Genomic DNA, 17,500 nt, shown 5'->3' on the forward strand with positions numbered 1-17,500 from the left:
TTCTTTTCCCCGCCCAATTGGGCTGCTTAGGATGGCCGTGTGTGTGTAAAAATGGCATTTAGCAGAAAATCCTGCCCAATTTCTGCCATAGAAATCAATAGAATTGGGAGGGATTTTGTGCTTCTAGGCGGGTTTGGGCTGGAAATCATCAGCCTCATCTGGCAGCCCTGATTACTTTCCCTCCTTAGTGAGCAGGGCTGGACTGGCCATCTGGTATACCAGGCTTTTCCCGGTAGGCCCCGCACCCTCGTGGGTCCCTATTTTCTGAAAATAGGGGCCCACGAGGGTGCAGAGCCCATTGGTATGTCACTTCTGCGCTGTTAATTATGACGGGCCCCTTTAAGCCAAAAGTGCCCGGGCCCTATTTTCCCCCCAGACCAGCCCTGTTAATGAGTACGCATTAGCCTCTGTTGACCGGGAGCCTGACCCTAAACAAAACAAAACCATTAGTGGAGAATTTGTCCACTGTCCAGTCCACAGCAAGGTGTTTTTCAAGGTCATTTGGCTTCAGTTTTTTGCACAGTCCATTTTGTAGTTTTTCTACTTTACCTTAACAATAGGATCAACAAACACACTAGGAAAGAGTGTTAACTTTGACTCTCCAAGTGTTGATTGATGGTTAATTGAACAGTCAGACTCAGAATTTAACACCCTTCTAAGAAATGTACTGTATTTAGTTATATTCTCTAAAGACATGGCCCCTGTTATACCTACATTTAATGTTCCATGAATGCTAATGACCATGTCGCCAGTATTGCCAAAAGAAAATCAGCCAGAAGCCGCTAGATGACGTCATGACGTTACGTATGACGTCACAGCGTCACGCACGGCGCACTGATCTAAAGAAAACGTGCCCACATGCATTCGTCCACAGTAGAAATGGGCGGTGATAGCTACTTTTTGGAGATCAGAGCTTATCTGCACCCCTGCTTAACCGTGGGAAACGCTTCTGACGGCGGCGCAGTCACAATTATGTGGAAAAACAATGAATTTGTCACTGAAAATTAAAAAGTCCCTAGATAATCCAAAAAGTCGCTAAAGCTGGGCTTACACTGTGCGACTTTTGCCCCGATTTGGCACTCGCACGACTTTTTGGGAGTCGGGCCGATTTCTTGCTCAATCGCAGGTCAATCGTGAATCTCGCATCGTGCCGTGTACATGGGGTAACGACAAGTGATTTCGCCTCACGATAGTGCAATCGCGGGGTCGCAAGAAAATCAAAACTGATATCCAGGTCGTGGCTCGTGCGTAAATCGCACAGTTAAAGCAGTGCTACGACCCGATTTGACACTTCACATGCACAAATGAATAGGGCCGTGCGATTTGCTGTTGAGTAAATCTCCACCTCAGGTGCGCAGGTTCCCTCCTCTGCATACCGGGGAAACATGCCTGTCGCATTGCGCAGTGGAAGCATTTGGCTCACATCCGACTGTCGGCTCGTATAGTGTGAGCGCGTGAGTCGTGAGATGTGAACTTTTAAATAGTGAAATTCCATCGTGCAGTGTGAGCAGGAGCTTAATACCCACGAGCGAAAATATCGCACAGTGTATGCCCGGCTTAAGTCGCTAGATGAGTTTTTTTGTCGCCAGGGCCGTCAAAAAGTCGCTAAATCAAGCGACAAAGTCACTTACTTGGCAACACTGCATGTCGCAATGTTTACCTAAAAGCCCTGTGTAATGCCATAATAGCAATGCTATGGTAGTAAAATCTTTTCAATTACTGTTACAGCATGTCACCGGTGGAACGGCACACATTATGGGACAACGTCAGTCTACTGAGCCAGTGTTGCCAAATTAGAGACTTTGTCGCTAGATTTAGCAACTTTTTGCCGTCCCTGGTGACTAAAAACCTAATCTAACGCCTTGGCGAGTTTTTGGTGGTGCATCTGGCGACTTTTAAAAACGTGCCTTTTCAGTGACAAAATCATTGTTTTTCAACATTTCAACAAAACTCTGCACCACCATCAGAAGCGTTTCCCATGGTTAAACAGGGCTGCAGATTAGCTCTGATCTCCAAAAAGTACCTAACACTGCCCTTCATGAACGTAGGCATGTTTTCTAGAGATCAGCGTGCCGTGTGTGACGCCAACCATAACGTCATGATGTCATCTAGTGACTTCTAGCGACTTTTCAGCGAGCCAATAGCAACTTTGGCTGATTTTGTTTTGGCAACACTGTACTGAGACTAGAGGGTGACTAGTGGTGCAGTACTCATTACTGGTTTTGCTTTTGAGATTTTTCTGTGGTCTTGGCCTTGTCTTGGTCTCAGACGTAGCGGTCTTGAAGGGATTATTAGTGCATAAGTCAAGCCACTCTTGCTAACCACAAAACCTTATCATGACACAATGTTAAAAATATATGTACTGTGGTGTATTGTGTCTAGTTTACATAAAACATGTCATAATTTCCAGTAGTATAGGGCTAGTCTTTTTTTGGTCTTGAATTGGACTTGCCCTGTCTTGGTCTTAGTATCGACTTGGTCTAGGTCTCGACACTTCTGTCTTGGTCTTGATCTTGGTCTCGGTCTCGATGTCCTTCGGTCTTGGTTATGTCTTGGCCTCGGACTAAAAGGTCTAGACTACTACATCACTAATGGTGGCAAAAGATCTGTAAATCCTATACATCTGCATCCATGACGACAGGAAACTGATGTCACATCACATGTTCACACTCTCAGTCTTTCGTTCTTTATCCTTCAGTTTCTCTCCCTCTCTCTCTCTCTCTCTTTCTCAAGCTCTCATTCTCTTTGTTTCTCTCCCTCTGTTTTCCTGCTCTTTGTTTTCCTCGACGTCTCGTACAGTATCGTATGTATCCATAGCCTTGAGGCAGCGGCAGTATAATGAGACTCAAAAATGCTCCGCATAGATTCAATTATTAGCACTGCACACAGCCGACACTGTGTAACCTTGCAGGCAAGCAATATATCCCGGACCAACTTTTAATGGCGCAAAACTTTTTGAAAATCTAATACATTACGTTTTTTTTTTTTAAGGGTGAGGGGTTTGGTTGGGGGAGGTGTGTGTGTGTGTGCGTGCGCGCGCATGTGTGTGTGTGTGCATGCATGTGTATGTGTTTGTGTTAGTGTGTGTGTGTTGTGTTGGGGCGGTTCTTTGTGAGCCATTGTGGTCTCAGGCTTTCCCGCCTTTCTCTACACACTTCAAGCAGTGATTGCTGAAATGTTCAGTGTGTGTGCGTGTGCGTGTGCGTGTGTGTGTGCGTGTACTGAAGTGTTCACACTTAGGAGGACACCGTGGGGGACTCTAATTGGCTTTGGGGGGGACTCTCTTAATTTTGGTCCTAGCAAAAGATCTGTTGGTGAAAAAAAAACATTTATTATTATTATTATTATTTGAGTTTCATAAAGCCACAGGAGCTCATTTTCTGAAAAGTTATGCAGCCATTTTACCACTGCTTAAAGATGTACTTAGTGGGCAATAAAAAGTAGTGTACCCTGTCATCACCCTCCATATTCTGGCTTATTTACGAAGAGGGACCTGACTCTCATTGGGGAAATGAGAGAGCAAGATATGAATATTAGACATCTTTTCCGATTGAGCTCGACTTGAAATGGAACGGAATGAGGTTGAATTAGTAGGAATATGACTCTCAAGCGACCCCGAATGTCACACAGTCAGGGAGGGAAAAATAACCTGAACCATTCCGCTTGACTTAACTTAATTTCCTAATAAGATGTGCTTTTCCTCAAATCACACCAATTCGCTCGTGCTGGCACCTTTTTTGTATCTTTTAATCTTGTAATTAATTCTGTTTCTTTGGGAGAGTGAGGGTTGTGGTGGTGGCAGTGATGATGGTGGACAGTGCTAGGTTTGTTTCTAGCATGGCGAACTCCTGTAATTTTTCTCCTGATTGCAAGTAGAACCGTAGGCATTTGGCAGATGCTTTTTTAACCAAAGCGACTTACAATCGAGGACATAATGACTGCCAACGTCACTTATCACTAGCAGATACAAAGTGCTGTGCTGTGAAATATACATAACAACAAGTGCAGATGCTAAGTAGGGTAAGGACATTAGCACAGGGTTAAGTAGCGTACACACACATACACATCATGCCATAAAGTCTGGCGCAGAACTGGGCCAGCTCATGCATTAGTGTAATAGTAGATAGTCATGAAAGAGAAGAGTCTCTACTTGCTTCTTGAACTCTATCCTGGACTGACCTCCGTGTCTAGGTTAGAGCCATGGCGTAGGCGGCTGCTTGAGACAAATGGGTGATAGATTCTGGTTGAAAGAGGGGCGAGGTTGTATCAGGCACGTCAGATCCATCTCTAACTTTTCTCTCCACCTGAGCTGAACTCTATGTCAGGGTTGTAGTGACTTAGCGGGCTAGCAGTGACAGATTGATGCACGGGCCTAGCCAGGCCGTGCCCTCCTAGTGACGCAACACCTTCAGCGTTGCTTCTAGTCAGGCCAGGAGCAATACAAATATCGTTTCTGAGCTCCTGAAAAATCGGAAACTCTTCCCACTTTGTCGGGAAGCAAACAACCAGTAGCAAACCAAGGGATGTGGGTCAACCATGCCGTTTGAGAAATGTTAATTGTTCTGCTCTTGGTCAGACCAAGTCTCGAAGAGATTTGAAAGTCGATGATAATCAGGCTAGTACGGGCCCAGCCCCAGCTCCTGAATCCCAAGCCTCTACAATATTTCCATTTTCATAGCAGACCCGGCGGCAGCAAAGAAATATGAAGGGGGCGATTCATTTATGAGAGGGGGCGGGGGCGGGGGCGCGCATGCGCACGCACGCACGCGCGTAAACGTAGGTGCGCTAATGGAGGGATCGTGTATTAGGCCACTGTCGTGTAGTAGGCCAGACCCCGTCAATAATGATGGAAGTAATTTTTACTACTATTATTGAAATGATCTGGGCAGCAAGACACTCACGCAAGCACACATACCCAACATACCGAACCGAACCCCAAATGTAGCCTCACACACCTAGGCTACACACCATGAACACACCTACACACACACTTTCACTGTTATTTCACCTCGATCATAGTGCAAAACAGAAGCAAAGGCACAGACCGAAAAAAGCGTTTGTGTCTCCAAAATGTGTGTGTGGTGGGTATGTGTGGGTAGCCTATTTCGTTACACATAACGTTATCAGCCGTTCCCTTCCAAGCATTCAGTTGCACGTTGCGTCTCAAATGCGAAACATTAATACGAATACAAATTGTGGATTAACAGAACGATTTCCAAGCATCACGTGACTCTTCCATCACCTTGAAGACGTAGGCTACAGATATGTGGTGGTTACTAGCTTTGGATTTTGATGGACGCGTCAGGGACTGCTGTCCACACAGGCTAGTCACACACATGCGCGCGCACGCACACACACACTCACACACACACACACACACACACATAGCCTGAACGAAAGCCGATTGTTGACTGTCAAACACACGCATGCACGCTGCCAGAGTAGCTCAGTGGTATCCTTCACCAAAATCCATCCACGGAACCAGCGATCCTACAACAGTAGGCCTACTACTAAAGATAGTGCTGTCAAAATAACTCACACAGGTTACTCAAGCATCACGCGACTCCAAATGTGCACTCAATTGTATTGTTGTTTTGGCATGTTTGCATTTAAATAGCCTACCGTTTACAGCGATATCTCACACTCTATTATAGCGCAACAAACCAAGAAAAAGAGCTGAACCTGCTTCAGCGAAACTACTTCTCCACAGCAAAAACACCACAAGTTGACATGCCACAGCCGGCTAATAAATAAGCAAATGGCCTACCTTAAAATACTGTCTTGATCGCAGGACTTCTTGCAAGTATTCCACTTTATTCCAAACGGTTTACACACTCAGTACTGCTAGCAATGGGGATTTGCATTGCTAATTCATCTCGTTGGGGAAAACATTTTCTTCCGTTTCTTCAGACATTAGCAATGTCACTCACTACCCACATCCAAAATGTGTCGCTAATTATATTATTTCAACTATAAGGAGATACAACAAATCAATGTTATATCAAACCCCACTACAACTGAAAACACAACTATTAGCAGAAATCTGGCGGCAGTAAGCAGATTTTTTTGTATGAGGGAACTTTGGCAGTAAACTGGATGACGTACCCCAGGCTACGGTGTGCTTTAGGGGACAAACATAAGAGGTTGCCGCTTCAGACTTAAGCAAGTTGATAATTAGGCCTATTGCTATTGTGCCCATTGCCCAATTAACATATAAAGGCTCAAAACTATTTTTAAACATATTTATTTTAGTTAATTCCTTTGGTTTATGTGTTAAATACATTATACAACTCAATAGCTCGTATTTCACCATATTTTCCAGCTTTTTAATTTTTTTGAGAACTCACGCCCAAGGGGGCGTGGGACGTGGCGTCAGGGGGCGTCGCCCCCTCGTGGTGCCGGCCCTGTTTCATAGTGCATTAAAATCACACTTTTAACAACTGTAGGGTGAATTAAGGTAAATTGGGCCACTTTCTTGCATACAAGTGAATGGGGAAAAAGTGACCCAATTTACCTAAATTCACCTATTTCAACATTTTCTTGGGGGACAAACCCCCAACAGTATAGGGTCTATAACATCTGGCCTAACACCCTGAATTCCTTGTAAATTAAGAATTCTCATACAAAGGGGCCTTTCTTGTTGTATGGCCCAGGGCCCCATGAAGTCATAACCCATCCCTGCTGGCTAGCATTAAGTACTGTAGCCTAGCACGGAGGGTGTGGTTGGTAGTAGCGTATGGCTGCAGCAGAGTTTGTGGGACAAAGCCAAGGGGGGTCACTCAAGGTACTCAAGTCTGTCCTCAACTTGGCCCCCAACTTTGGCTGACTTCCATGTCTGAGGTGTATAGCAGCATAGCCGGTGGCTTGAAACTCATGTAAATCAGTTTGGGATGGAGGAGTGGGGGTGGGGGTGTTAGACAGGTCTACAGGAGTAGCAATATTTAGCATAGCATGGGGGGTGTGGTAGTCGATGGGTGCAGAGTTATTGGAAGAATATGATTAGGTCACTCAAGGTATTCAACGCCCAGCTTCAACTTTCCTCTTCACCTGGACTAGACTGAGTGACCTGACTCCTTGTATTGGATTTTTATTTTATTTGGAGTTTATTTAGCAGGGACAATGCAGTGCATAGTATTACAAACATGATAAGGCAATGCCATGACACAGCTTGCAGATGTGAATACATAAAAGGTTTATAGCTTGATAGGTAATTTGAAACCTCAGTCCCTGATCAGGCTAACTATTCTAATAAAATACACAAATCACCTTGAATACACCAAAATACACCTACCTGTAGTTATACGAAAGAATCTGATTAGGTCACTCGAGGTATTCAACTCCCATCTTCAACTTTCCTCTCCACCTGGACTGGACTGAGTGACATGACTCCATGTATTGGGTTGTAATAAGATTGGGAGTGCAGAGAGTAATTTGCTCTCTTGACTCTTCTCCTCTCCTCTCTCCTCCGTACTCTGCTTGCAGTTCCTGGCATTTAACACGGAGGCACATGTCCCATGACATCCTGACAGTGTGAGACGATGGGCCCCAGAGAATAAGATGTTCCTGAGGGACAGAGGTTTAGCTGACCACCTGAGTTTGGCCAAAGACTAATTGCTGACTTATTTCTGACTCCTCTCCTCTCCTCTCCTCTGCTCCCCTCTCCTCCTCTCTTCTCCTCTCCTCTCCTCTCCTCTCATCTCCTCTCCTGACTTCTCTCCTCACTCCTCTCCTCTCCTATCCCTTCCTCTCCACTCCTCTCCTCTCCTCTCCCTTCCTCTCCTATTCTCTTCTCTCCTCACTCCTCTCCTCTCCTGACTCCCCTCCGCTCCTCTACTCTCTCCGTGCTCAGCTTGCAGTTCCTGGCGTTCGACACAGAGGCGTCCCATGACATCCTGAAGGTGTGGGACGGTCCCCCGGAGAACGAGATGTCCCTGCGGGAGGTGAGCGGCTCGCTGCTGCCCGAGGGCATCCACAGCACCCTCAACGTCGTCACCATCCAGTTCGAGACCGACTTCTACATCAGCAAGTCCGGCTTCGCCATCGAGTTCTCAAGTAAGTTTTGAGTGAGAAACTTGAGTGTAGTGTGTGTGACTGTGTGTAACTCTGTGTGTAACTCTGTGTGTAACTCTGTGTGTAACTCTGTGTGTGTGTGTGTCTGTGTGTGTGTGTGTTTGTGTGTGTGTGTGTGTGTGTCTGCGTGTGTCTGCGTGTGTGTGTGTGTGTCTGTGTGTGTGCATATGTGCATGCATGCGTGCATGTGTGTGTGACTATGAGTACGTCTTCATTCCTTCGATCATTCATTCATCTCTCTCTCTCTTCTCTCTGTATTATTCATCTCCCTCTCTTTGTCTACACGTCTGTCTTTCCTCTCTGCCTGTCTGTCAACCAGCCAACCAACCAACTCCTCATCTCTCCCTACTCTCCTTCCTCTCTGATCTTCTCTTCCCTCACACTTGCTTTCCCCGAGTGGTGATTGGCAGCTTGGGTTTCATCTTCTCTCGTCACATTTGTGATACGCCGCTTCGTCAGCTCTGAGATGTTACCAAACAAGGAGGTTTTTGTTGTTTTTCTCCTCGCTGCCATCCATCCGTCTTGAGTGATTGGCAGGCAGCCCCCGCCCGCCTAATCTATGCTCTGGTGTCATCTTCAGGATTGATTCAGTGTGTGAGTGATGAGACTTGAGCGATGGCGTCCGTTTTGTGCCGTGCCCACTAATTGGGCTCAGTCTCTCTCATGTCCACTGATTCTTTGGTGGTGGGATTTTATTCGTTCATACTCACTTGCATAACATCTCTTGTTTGTTCTCTCCCTTTCTCTCTCTCTCTTTCTTTCTCTCTCTCTCTCTCTCTCTCTCTCTCTCTCTCTCTCTCTCTCTCTCTCTCTCTCTCTCTCTCTCTCCCTCCCTCTCTCCATCCCTCTCTCTCTCCCTCCCACTCTCTCTCTCTCTCTCTCTCTCTCTCTCTCTCTCTCTCTCTCTCTCTCTCCCTATCACCCTGTCTCCCTCTCCCTCTCTCCCTCTCTCCCTCTCTCTCTCCCTATCACCCTGTCTCCCTCTCCCTCTCTCCCTCTCTCTCTCCCTATCACCCTCTCTCCCTCTCTCCCTCTCTCTCTTGTATTCCCCAGGCTCCGTGGCCACGGCCTGCAGGGATCCCGGCATTCCCATGAACGGCAGCCGTAATGGGGACGGCCGGGAGCCGGGTGACATGGTGACGTTCCAGTGTGACCCGGGCTACGAGCTGCAGGGGGACATGAAGATCACCTGCATCCAGGTGGAGAACCGCTACTACTGGCAGCCCAGCCCACCCGTTTGCATAGGTAAGAATGGAAAATATATGCCCACCTCACCTGTCTGTATTGGTAAGAATGGCAAATATTAGCCCAGCCCACCCGTCTGCATAGGTAAGAATGGAAAATATTAGCCCAGCCCACCCGTCTGCATAGGTAAGAATGGAAAATATATGTCCACCTCACCTGTCTGTATTGGTAAGAATGGCAAATATTAGCCCAGCCCACCCGTCTGCATAGGTAAGAATGGAAAATATTAGCCCAGCCCACCCGTCTGCATAGGTAAGAATGGAAAATATATGCCCACCTCACCTGTCTGTATTGGTAAGAATGGCAAATATTAGCCCAGCCCACCCGTCTGCATAGGTAAGAATGGAAAATATTAGCCCAGCCCACCCGTCTGCATAGGTAAGAATGGAAAATATATGTCCACCTCACCTGTCTGTATTGGTAAGGATGTTAGGCCAATGTTATGGCTCATTCACATTGCAAGCTTGGGACGTAGGCTGATCGTGTCCGAATGTATCCTCGCTTAGTCCAATTGGCAGCTTACTGGTCACTTTATGCTAATGCTCCAGCCCACCTGTCTGTATAGGTAAGGAAGTTAGGCCAATGTTAGGTTCATGGCTCTAAATGCTTGTAAGAAGTCAGTTTGTCTGGTAGAAAAGACAACTTACTAGTGACTTTGTGCTAATGCTCCAGCCCACTTTTCTGCATAGTTAAGCACGTTAGGCCAATGTTATGGCTCATTCATACTCATTCAAGCTCGGGACGTAGGCAAATCGTGAGGGCAACTTTTTTTTTAAAGGGCTCAGGCATTCAGCAGCCTTTTTTGCAGATGCTTCAGGCATGAATGGGTTAACACTCGCCAACCAGCTGCTATGTGCTTATGTGCATCTGTGTGTCGGATTTTTCAGAAAAGCATGGCTGGAATAAGTCTTTTGTGTGTTTATAGAGTGTGTGCGGGGAGTGGGGGTGTGGGTTGTGGTGTGCACACCCACTCATGTAGTTGCCGCCATCGTCTACACACCTTTAGGTTGGCTGTCCATTTCCTCCGTCCACTCAGCAAGCTTTTTGTGTAAATTGCCCCTTTTTTTCCTTCACTCTTTTGAAATCTCAAACTGCATGCATGTGGTGAAGAAGATTGAGAGATCTCGAGTCTTTTCATTTCCACCCCACGTTTCGCTTGGATTACTCTCCCTTTCCATTCTGGTGGAAGGCGTACTTACACAACCTCCTGCTGCATGGATGCAGAGAACCTGTGGAGCTGAGCATGAGTAAGAGACAGAGGCCGAGACTGTTAAGGCAGTGGTTCTCAAACTGGGGGTCGTAACCCTTATGGGGGTCGCGGAGGCACTGAAGGGGGGTCACGGACAAAAGGGGCTTGTATTCACTTGTATGGTTAATTGATGTATTTCCTGTCCTGTGGATTTCTAGCATTTTTAGCTGGCAAACTATTAATGGAAAATCTAGCGATATTATTGTCATATTGCTAGATTTTCCATTAGTTTGTCCGCTAATATTGCTAGAAATCCATTGCTAGGCTAAGACTATGGTGAGTGGGGGTCGCGAAAATATTCCAAAGTCCAAAAGGGGGTCCCCGCTGAAAAAGTTTGGGAACCACTGTGTGTTAAGGAGTGAGGCAGGGAGATGGATGGAGAGAGGAAAGGCCTTCATGACATGGAAGCAAGTGCTTGCCTGAGTGGTAGGATAATGCTCAGAAATGCATGCACAACTGTGAGGCACAACTGTGAGACACAACGGTGAGGACAGCAGTTCAAATGAGATCCATTTACATACATCACAATTAGACTTAAACCATCTGGTAAAAGCACATCCGATTGTTTTCAGCATTACCAGTGTCTACACCAGGGGTGTCAAATATTTGGCCCGCATCCGGTCCGCCAGTGTTCAATCCGGCACGGATGTAATTTTTTTTTTATTGTTTTTAACTTTTTCAAAGAAATAACAGAAATGCACAATTCCGTCACGGGGGGCAACAACTGAAAATTTGAGACATGCATGACATTAACAATGATCCAAATATCCCTCTCTCTCTCATGGTAAAGTGCATATCACACTTACATATCTGTTATAAGTGGTGAATTTGTGCCATGACAGGCATTTGATAAATCTATAGTGTATAGGCCTACCAAATGTTGATACTTTTTTACAAAATTATTTCAGTTGTGTTAATAGGGTTGCCAACTGTCCCTTTTAATATAGAATCATCCAGTATTTATAAGTAAAAGTGCAGGGTCCATATTGAGCTGAAACGGGGCAAGAGACATTCAAATGTGTTAAAATGCAGGAAATTGCATATAAGTAATACAAAATTGTATCATGTATTTTATTCATTGACAGTTGGCAACTAGTTGGATAGGACATTGAAATGATGAAATCAATGAAATAATTTCTGCATAGGACTATCAGTATTGCATTGCTTTCTACATATTCAACACACTTTTAAGGCGATAGTACTGAACATTAAGTCTCTGAATCAAATGAAGTGTTGTGCAAGGACGTTGGTGTGTCCTAATCAAAGGCAGACACTGAGGATTGGGGATTGATTTATTTACACAGACATTTTGGGGTGCTGGTGCTATATTATATTATATTATATTATATTATATTACGTTACATTACATTACATTCTATTCTATTCTATTATATTATATTATATTATATTATATTATATTATATTATATTATGGTCATATACTGTGTTTGACATATGGTGTCATGGGTCCAACCCTGTGCGTGTTGTTTTCTCCTTCCCCTCTGCACAGCTCCTTGTGGTGGTAATCTGACCGGCTCCAATGGCTTCATCCTGTCCCCTAACTTCCCACACCCGTACCCCCACAGCAAGGACTGCGACTGGCTGATCGCCGTCAACTCAGACTACGTCCTGTCGCTGGCATTCATCAGGTGAGCCATAACAAAGGGGTGTATTTCTCAATATCGATTTGATTTAGTTCGATTCAATTCAAATCAATGGTTCATTTTTTTTACTTTACAGACTAAGCTTATGTGTGAAATGTTGCGTAAATAAATGAACAAAATCTGAAATATTTTTGATCGCTATTGCATCGTCATTACAGTCAGTGTTATTTTTACCGCATGAGCACAATAAAATACCAAAATGAGTGCAATAATAACAAAAATTGATGAATTGATTAATAACGATTTATTGGTTCTCTTGTGGATGAATCGTTTAATTGAATTGCTGGCTGTGGGATCGATGCATCGATACAAATTGATTGTTATTGATGCCCATAGCCGTTACAGTACGCCCGAGTCAGACACATGCATGAACGGTGCTACGTTGCACTTTATTGCCCACTCACTTTACATTGGATTAGATCACTTCCTTCCATCCACTCTAAACTGTGATATAGCCTACTTTGTGATGCATTTGATGCGTTGGAATTGGATGACATGCTTGCGTCAGCCAATTGGGTAGTTGCACCACTGACCTGAACCAATTGATTTGCAATCATATGCCTTTATTGCTGTTATTCGCTACTGTATCTGTATGAAAATCGTCATACATCAAGCTACGCTGGTGTGGGATGTGGGCGTTACTTCAGCTGTCATCTGGATCTGTGATGCACTTTGCCCTGAGATGTCTTTTTATTGCCTTTTTCGATTTGTTGTGCGTTTGTTTTCTGCGCTGTATTCTAGGGGATTGTATACCTAAATGAGACTAAACCTGGGCCAATGAAGCATAAATTGAAGAAATCCCCTTAGGTATTACAACAGGTGCAAGTTTTTTTTCTTCCTCTTTTTTTCATTTTCTTTTTTTTTATTGAACCAGACACCCGATGTCTTTCTACCCAGCACCTCCACGCTAGCCTGGAGTTATGAAAAGTTATTAGAAACTGCTAAGCATTTTCGCCCCGTTTTTTGATTAAAATGCAGTTGGTGTCGAATGGAGATAATTGTCCCAGCTGGAATTCTTTGCTCATTTTGGCAGTAATGAACCCGACACTGATTCTCCTCTGGGCAGCCATTTTTTTCTCTCCTACTTCCTCTACCCCACCTCTCACCCACCTCTCCCTCCGCGTCTCCCTCTAACCCTCCCTCCCACGTACCTTCCTCTTTTGGCCTCACTTTAAGGTGTAAGTGCGGTGTGTTCTGACCATGAGTGATGTGACCAATTAAAACCAAAAAAAAAGACAGGAGAGAGAGGGAGCTTTGATAAATGCGTTTCACAGTCAAATAACGTTGCTAATTGTGGCCATTTTTCATTTAACCTTTCGCAGAGGGGCCCCGAGATCGGGCCAGCACTGCGTGGAAACCGCATAGTCCAACCATCCCCACCCCACCCCACCTCACCTCACTCTCCCACAGAACATTTTGCAATGTTAATTCAACTCTTTAACCCTATCCAGACCGGGCTTTTTTGGCATTCCTGGGACCGGGGGGGGGGGCTCTTTTGACCCCCCCTCATAACTTGGGAACCGAATGGCATATGACCACCAAACTTGGAGGGGATGATCTTCAGCCATTAATCTCTGATTGACATAAGTTTGGTGTCATTATTGGGTATTATGACGTCATTATGACATCATTTCCTGTTTTTATTGCCCCAGTTGTCACCTAATTGTATTTTCCATCTAACTTGGGTAATGCACATCAATTTTAGTTATTATGTGCATCAGACCACTTCAAATGTTCACAAGGGTTTCTGATGCAAATGAAAATGTAAAAAAAAATTGAAAAATTATTTGACAAAATCATGTCGTATATATGGCAAAGCAGCTCTGGTTTCATATAACATTGCCACAAGCAGTCAGCCCTCAACAACTGGATGCATTATTACCAAATTTGCAGGACATGATCTACATAAGACACACAAGCAATGAGAAATAAAAAGAAGAAATATAATTGAGGTGAAATGTGCATTGGTAACGATAAAAGCAGCTATTTGATTATAAATGTGATGACGTCGTCAAATTAGCTAAATTAGCATAAATTAGCATAAATTAATGATAATTAATTAAGCTAATATTATATTAGGTAATGTTATGCTAATGTAATGGAATAACTATACCATAAGTAGTATGCAATAAGGAGTGTACACTGATGAGACTTAGATCAGTGATTTTTGGTCAGACGTACCTGTCAGAAAACCGTTGCCATGGCAACAGCAAAAACGATAAACCTAATCTTTTGGTATCACATTGTAGCCAACTTCATTTTAGGAAAAGTCACCAAGTTTCGTAGTCATAGCTTAAGTCATTCAGGAGTTATACGACATCAAAGTTGGTGCGGGCACTTTTAGCCCCCCCCCGGTCTGGATAGGGTTAAGTGTTTTAATAACACTGGAAACTTTACTGGGCTTCTTTGAGGTCAGATATGGGAGGTGGGGATCTAGGCTGACACCATAGCCCAGAGCCCATCCCTATTAGCCAGACTCTGCCGTCCTAGTGACGCAACGCTGAAAGTGTTGCAATTAGTCAGGTCAAGAGCAATGCAAGTACTTTCTGAGTTCCCGAAAAAATGGGAATTCCTCCCACCTTGTTGGTAAGCAAACAACCAAACAAACCAAGGGAGGCGGGTCTGCCATGCAGTTTGGGAAATGTTAATTGTTATGCTCCTGGTCAGACCAAGCCTCGAAGAGATTTGAACGTTGATGATAATCAGGCTACATCTCCACCCCATCCCCATCCCCATCCCCATCCCCATCCCCATCCCCATCCCCATCCCCATCCCCATCCACATCTCCATCTCCATCCCCATCCCCATCCCCATCCCCATCCCCATCTCCAACCCCACATCCCCATCCCCATCCCCAACCCCATCCCCATCCCCATCCCATCCCCATCCCCGTCCCCGTCCCCGTCCCCGTCCCCGTCCCCGTCCCCATTCCATGCATCCTTGGTGTCAGCATTGGCCTCACGCTTGCCGTTAATCCGTGTGGAAAACCTATGCCTATGCCCTATATGTCTGCCCTCCCTTCTTCATTTACCTTTGTCTCTCTCTGCCTCTCTCTCTCTCTCTCTCTCTCTCTCTCTCTCTCTCTCTCTCTCTCTCCTCATCCCTCCATCCTCGTCCCAACCTGAAAAGCTTGCATCAAAAAAAAGCCAAGCAGACAGATCTCTCTCTCTCTCTCTCTCTCTCTCTCTCTCTCTCTCTCTCTCTCTCTCTCTCTCTCTCTCTCTCTCTCTCTCTCTTGCCTGCCAAGCAGACAGGGCTCAGGAATTTCAATCAGCGTGTGTGATCTGCATGTACATCACAAGAGCCAGCGCGCTAGCGAGCAGTGAAAGGGCTCATCTCATCAGAGAAGCCTCCCTCCTTCATCTCTCCTCCCTCGCCCCCTTCCTCTCCCCCGTGCATCTCTCTCTCTCTCTCTCTCTCTCTCTCTCTCTCTCTCTCTCTCTCTCTCTCTCTCTCTCTCTCTCTCTCTCTCTCTCTCTCTCTCTCTATTTTCTTCTTCTCTCATACTCTCCCTCTCTCCCTCCTTCTCTCTCTCTCTATCTTTTTCCCCCATTTATCCTTTTTCCCTCCACCTCTCTTCTGTTTAGCGCTCTGTCATACTTCCAGAGGCTTTCTTGATCATCTCTCTCTCTCTCTCTCTCTCTCTCTCTCTCTCTCTCTCTCTCTCTCTCTCTCTCTCTCTCTCTCTCTCTCTCTCTCACACACTCACACACACACACACACACACACACTCTCACACTCTCTCCATCTCTTCATTCCCTCTGTTTTTCTCATACTCTCTCTCTCTCTCTCTCTCTCTCTCTCTCTCTCTCTCTCTCTCTCTCTCTCTCTCTCTCTCTCTCTCTCCTTCTCTCTATCTCTCTCTCTCTCTCCCTCCCTCTCACTTCCTCTGCTGCAGCGGTGACTTTGAGATAATGAAGTTGAATATTAACTATCTACTAAAGCTATATCCCCCCATTCCTCCTCTCCTCAGGCTTGCTGCTACATGGAAGGCAGGCAGGCTTATGAGTGCTCCAACTGGTCGAGGCCAGTAAAGGCTGTGCCAAAGTTTAAACCTGGCATTTTCTTGGTCCCAATAGAATGTCTCTGCTTAAACCATGTCACTGCCTTGAACACGCCTCTACCCAGAGCCATTGGAGCTGCTAAAAGTTGATCGCTTCCCGGCAAAGTGGGTGGGGTTGCCGATTTCTCCGGAGCTCAGAAACGATATTGGTATTGCTGCTGTAATATCCAATTGCTAGTGCATATATTATTTGTAAGTGATCACTCAGCAATGCAGTTTGTTTCTCCTTATGTTTTCCATGTCATGTAGTAGTTTTGTGTTAGTCTAGCGATAGAAAGCCGCTTTTGGGCACTCTTTCAATCTACCTTGAAGCAAGTGGCAAATCCCCTTCCAGACAGTACTCCGGTTTTCACAACTCTTAGTGTGGTATGAATTGTCTGAATACCTCCTAAGAGATGCCTCTGGTCATTACCATAGGCGATGCAGAGGGTTCAGTGGGTGGATATGTGGTAATAGGATGATGGCAATGTCTAAGGTGTCTAACGTCTAAGTCTTTTACAGCAACTTCAGTGTGCATAATTGTCTGTCTAGTCTTGCATAGCAGAATAAATGGTAGAATCTCTGGATCTCTCATTGTATTGTTGTGTTTAAAAAAACACCTCCCCTTGTTATCAGGGTTGATGAGTGTCAGGGCTTGGAGCTGTGGTAGATGGGAGCCGGTGTGCATCACACCGTGCCAGATTTCCGACAGCAACTTTTTGATCCGGCGTGTCGGCTTATTAATGCAAAAAAAAAGTAAAATGTAAACATGCTGTGTCTACTAATGGGAATGAGAGAGATGGTTGTTGGTGGGAGAGAGAGAGAGAGAGAGAGAGAGAGAGAGAGAGAGAGAGAGAGAGAGAGAGAGAGAGAGAGAGAGAGAGAGAGAGAGAGAGAGAGAGAGAGAGAGAGAGAGAGAGAGAGAGAGAGAAGGAGAGACAAAAAAATAGACAGGTGGTGGGAAAGTGAGTGAAAGAGAGAGAGAGAGAGAGAGAGAGAGAGAGAGAGAGAGAGAGAGAGAGAGAGAGAGAGAGAAATAGAGAGAGTAAACAAGGCTGTTGGATCCGTGCCAGGGGAAGAGGTCCTCGAGCTAGCCGGCTAATGAAGGCTTTTATTTCGTTCCATGCCAGTTGGGTTACATAGTCCATTACTGACATTATTCCCCTTAAAACAAATTACAATGAGTGTGTGTGTGTGTGTGTGTGTGTGGTGTGTGTGCGTGCGTGCGTGC

At 45.3% G+C, this 17,500-nt stretch overlaps 1 protein-coding gene across 1 annotated transcript in view; it reads left to right on the forward strand.

Moving 5' to 3' along the window:
• The window catches only part of csmd3b (CUB and Sushi multiple domains 3b), an 810,903-nt gene that overhangs the window by 489,124 nt on the left and 304,279 nt on the right, over positions 1-17,500 (forward strand). The window contains exons 27-29 of the mRNA XM_063186185.1: positions 7,850-8,052; positions 9,124-9,315; positions 12,074-12,212. Of these exons, the coding sequence (XP_063042255.1) occupies positions 7,850-8,052; positions 9,124-9,315; positions 12,074-12,212 (534 nt within the window). The remainder of the gene's footprint in view (positions 1-7,849; positions 8,053-9,123; positions 9,316-12,073; positions 12,213-17,500) is intronic.

Source organism: Engraulis encrasicolus, chromosome 20 (genome assembly GCF_034702125.1).
Source record: "Engraulis encrasicolus isolate BLACKSEA-1 chromosome 20, IST_EnEncr_1.0, whole genome shotgun sequence".
Classification (NCBI taxonomy): Eukaryota; Metazoa; Chordata; class Actinopteri; order Clupeiformes; family Engraulidae; genus Engraulis; species Engraulis encrasicolus.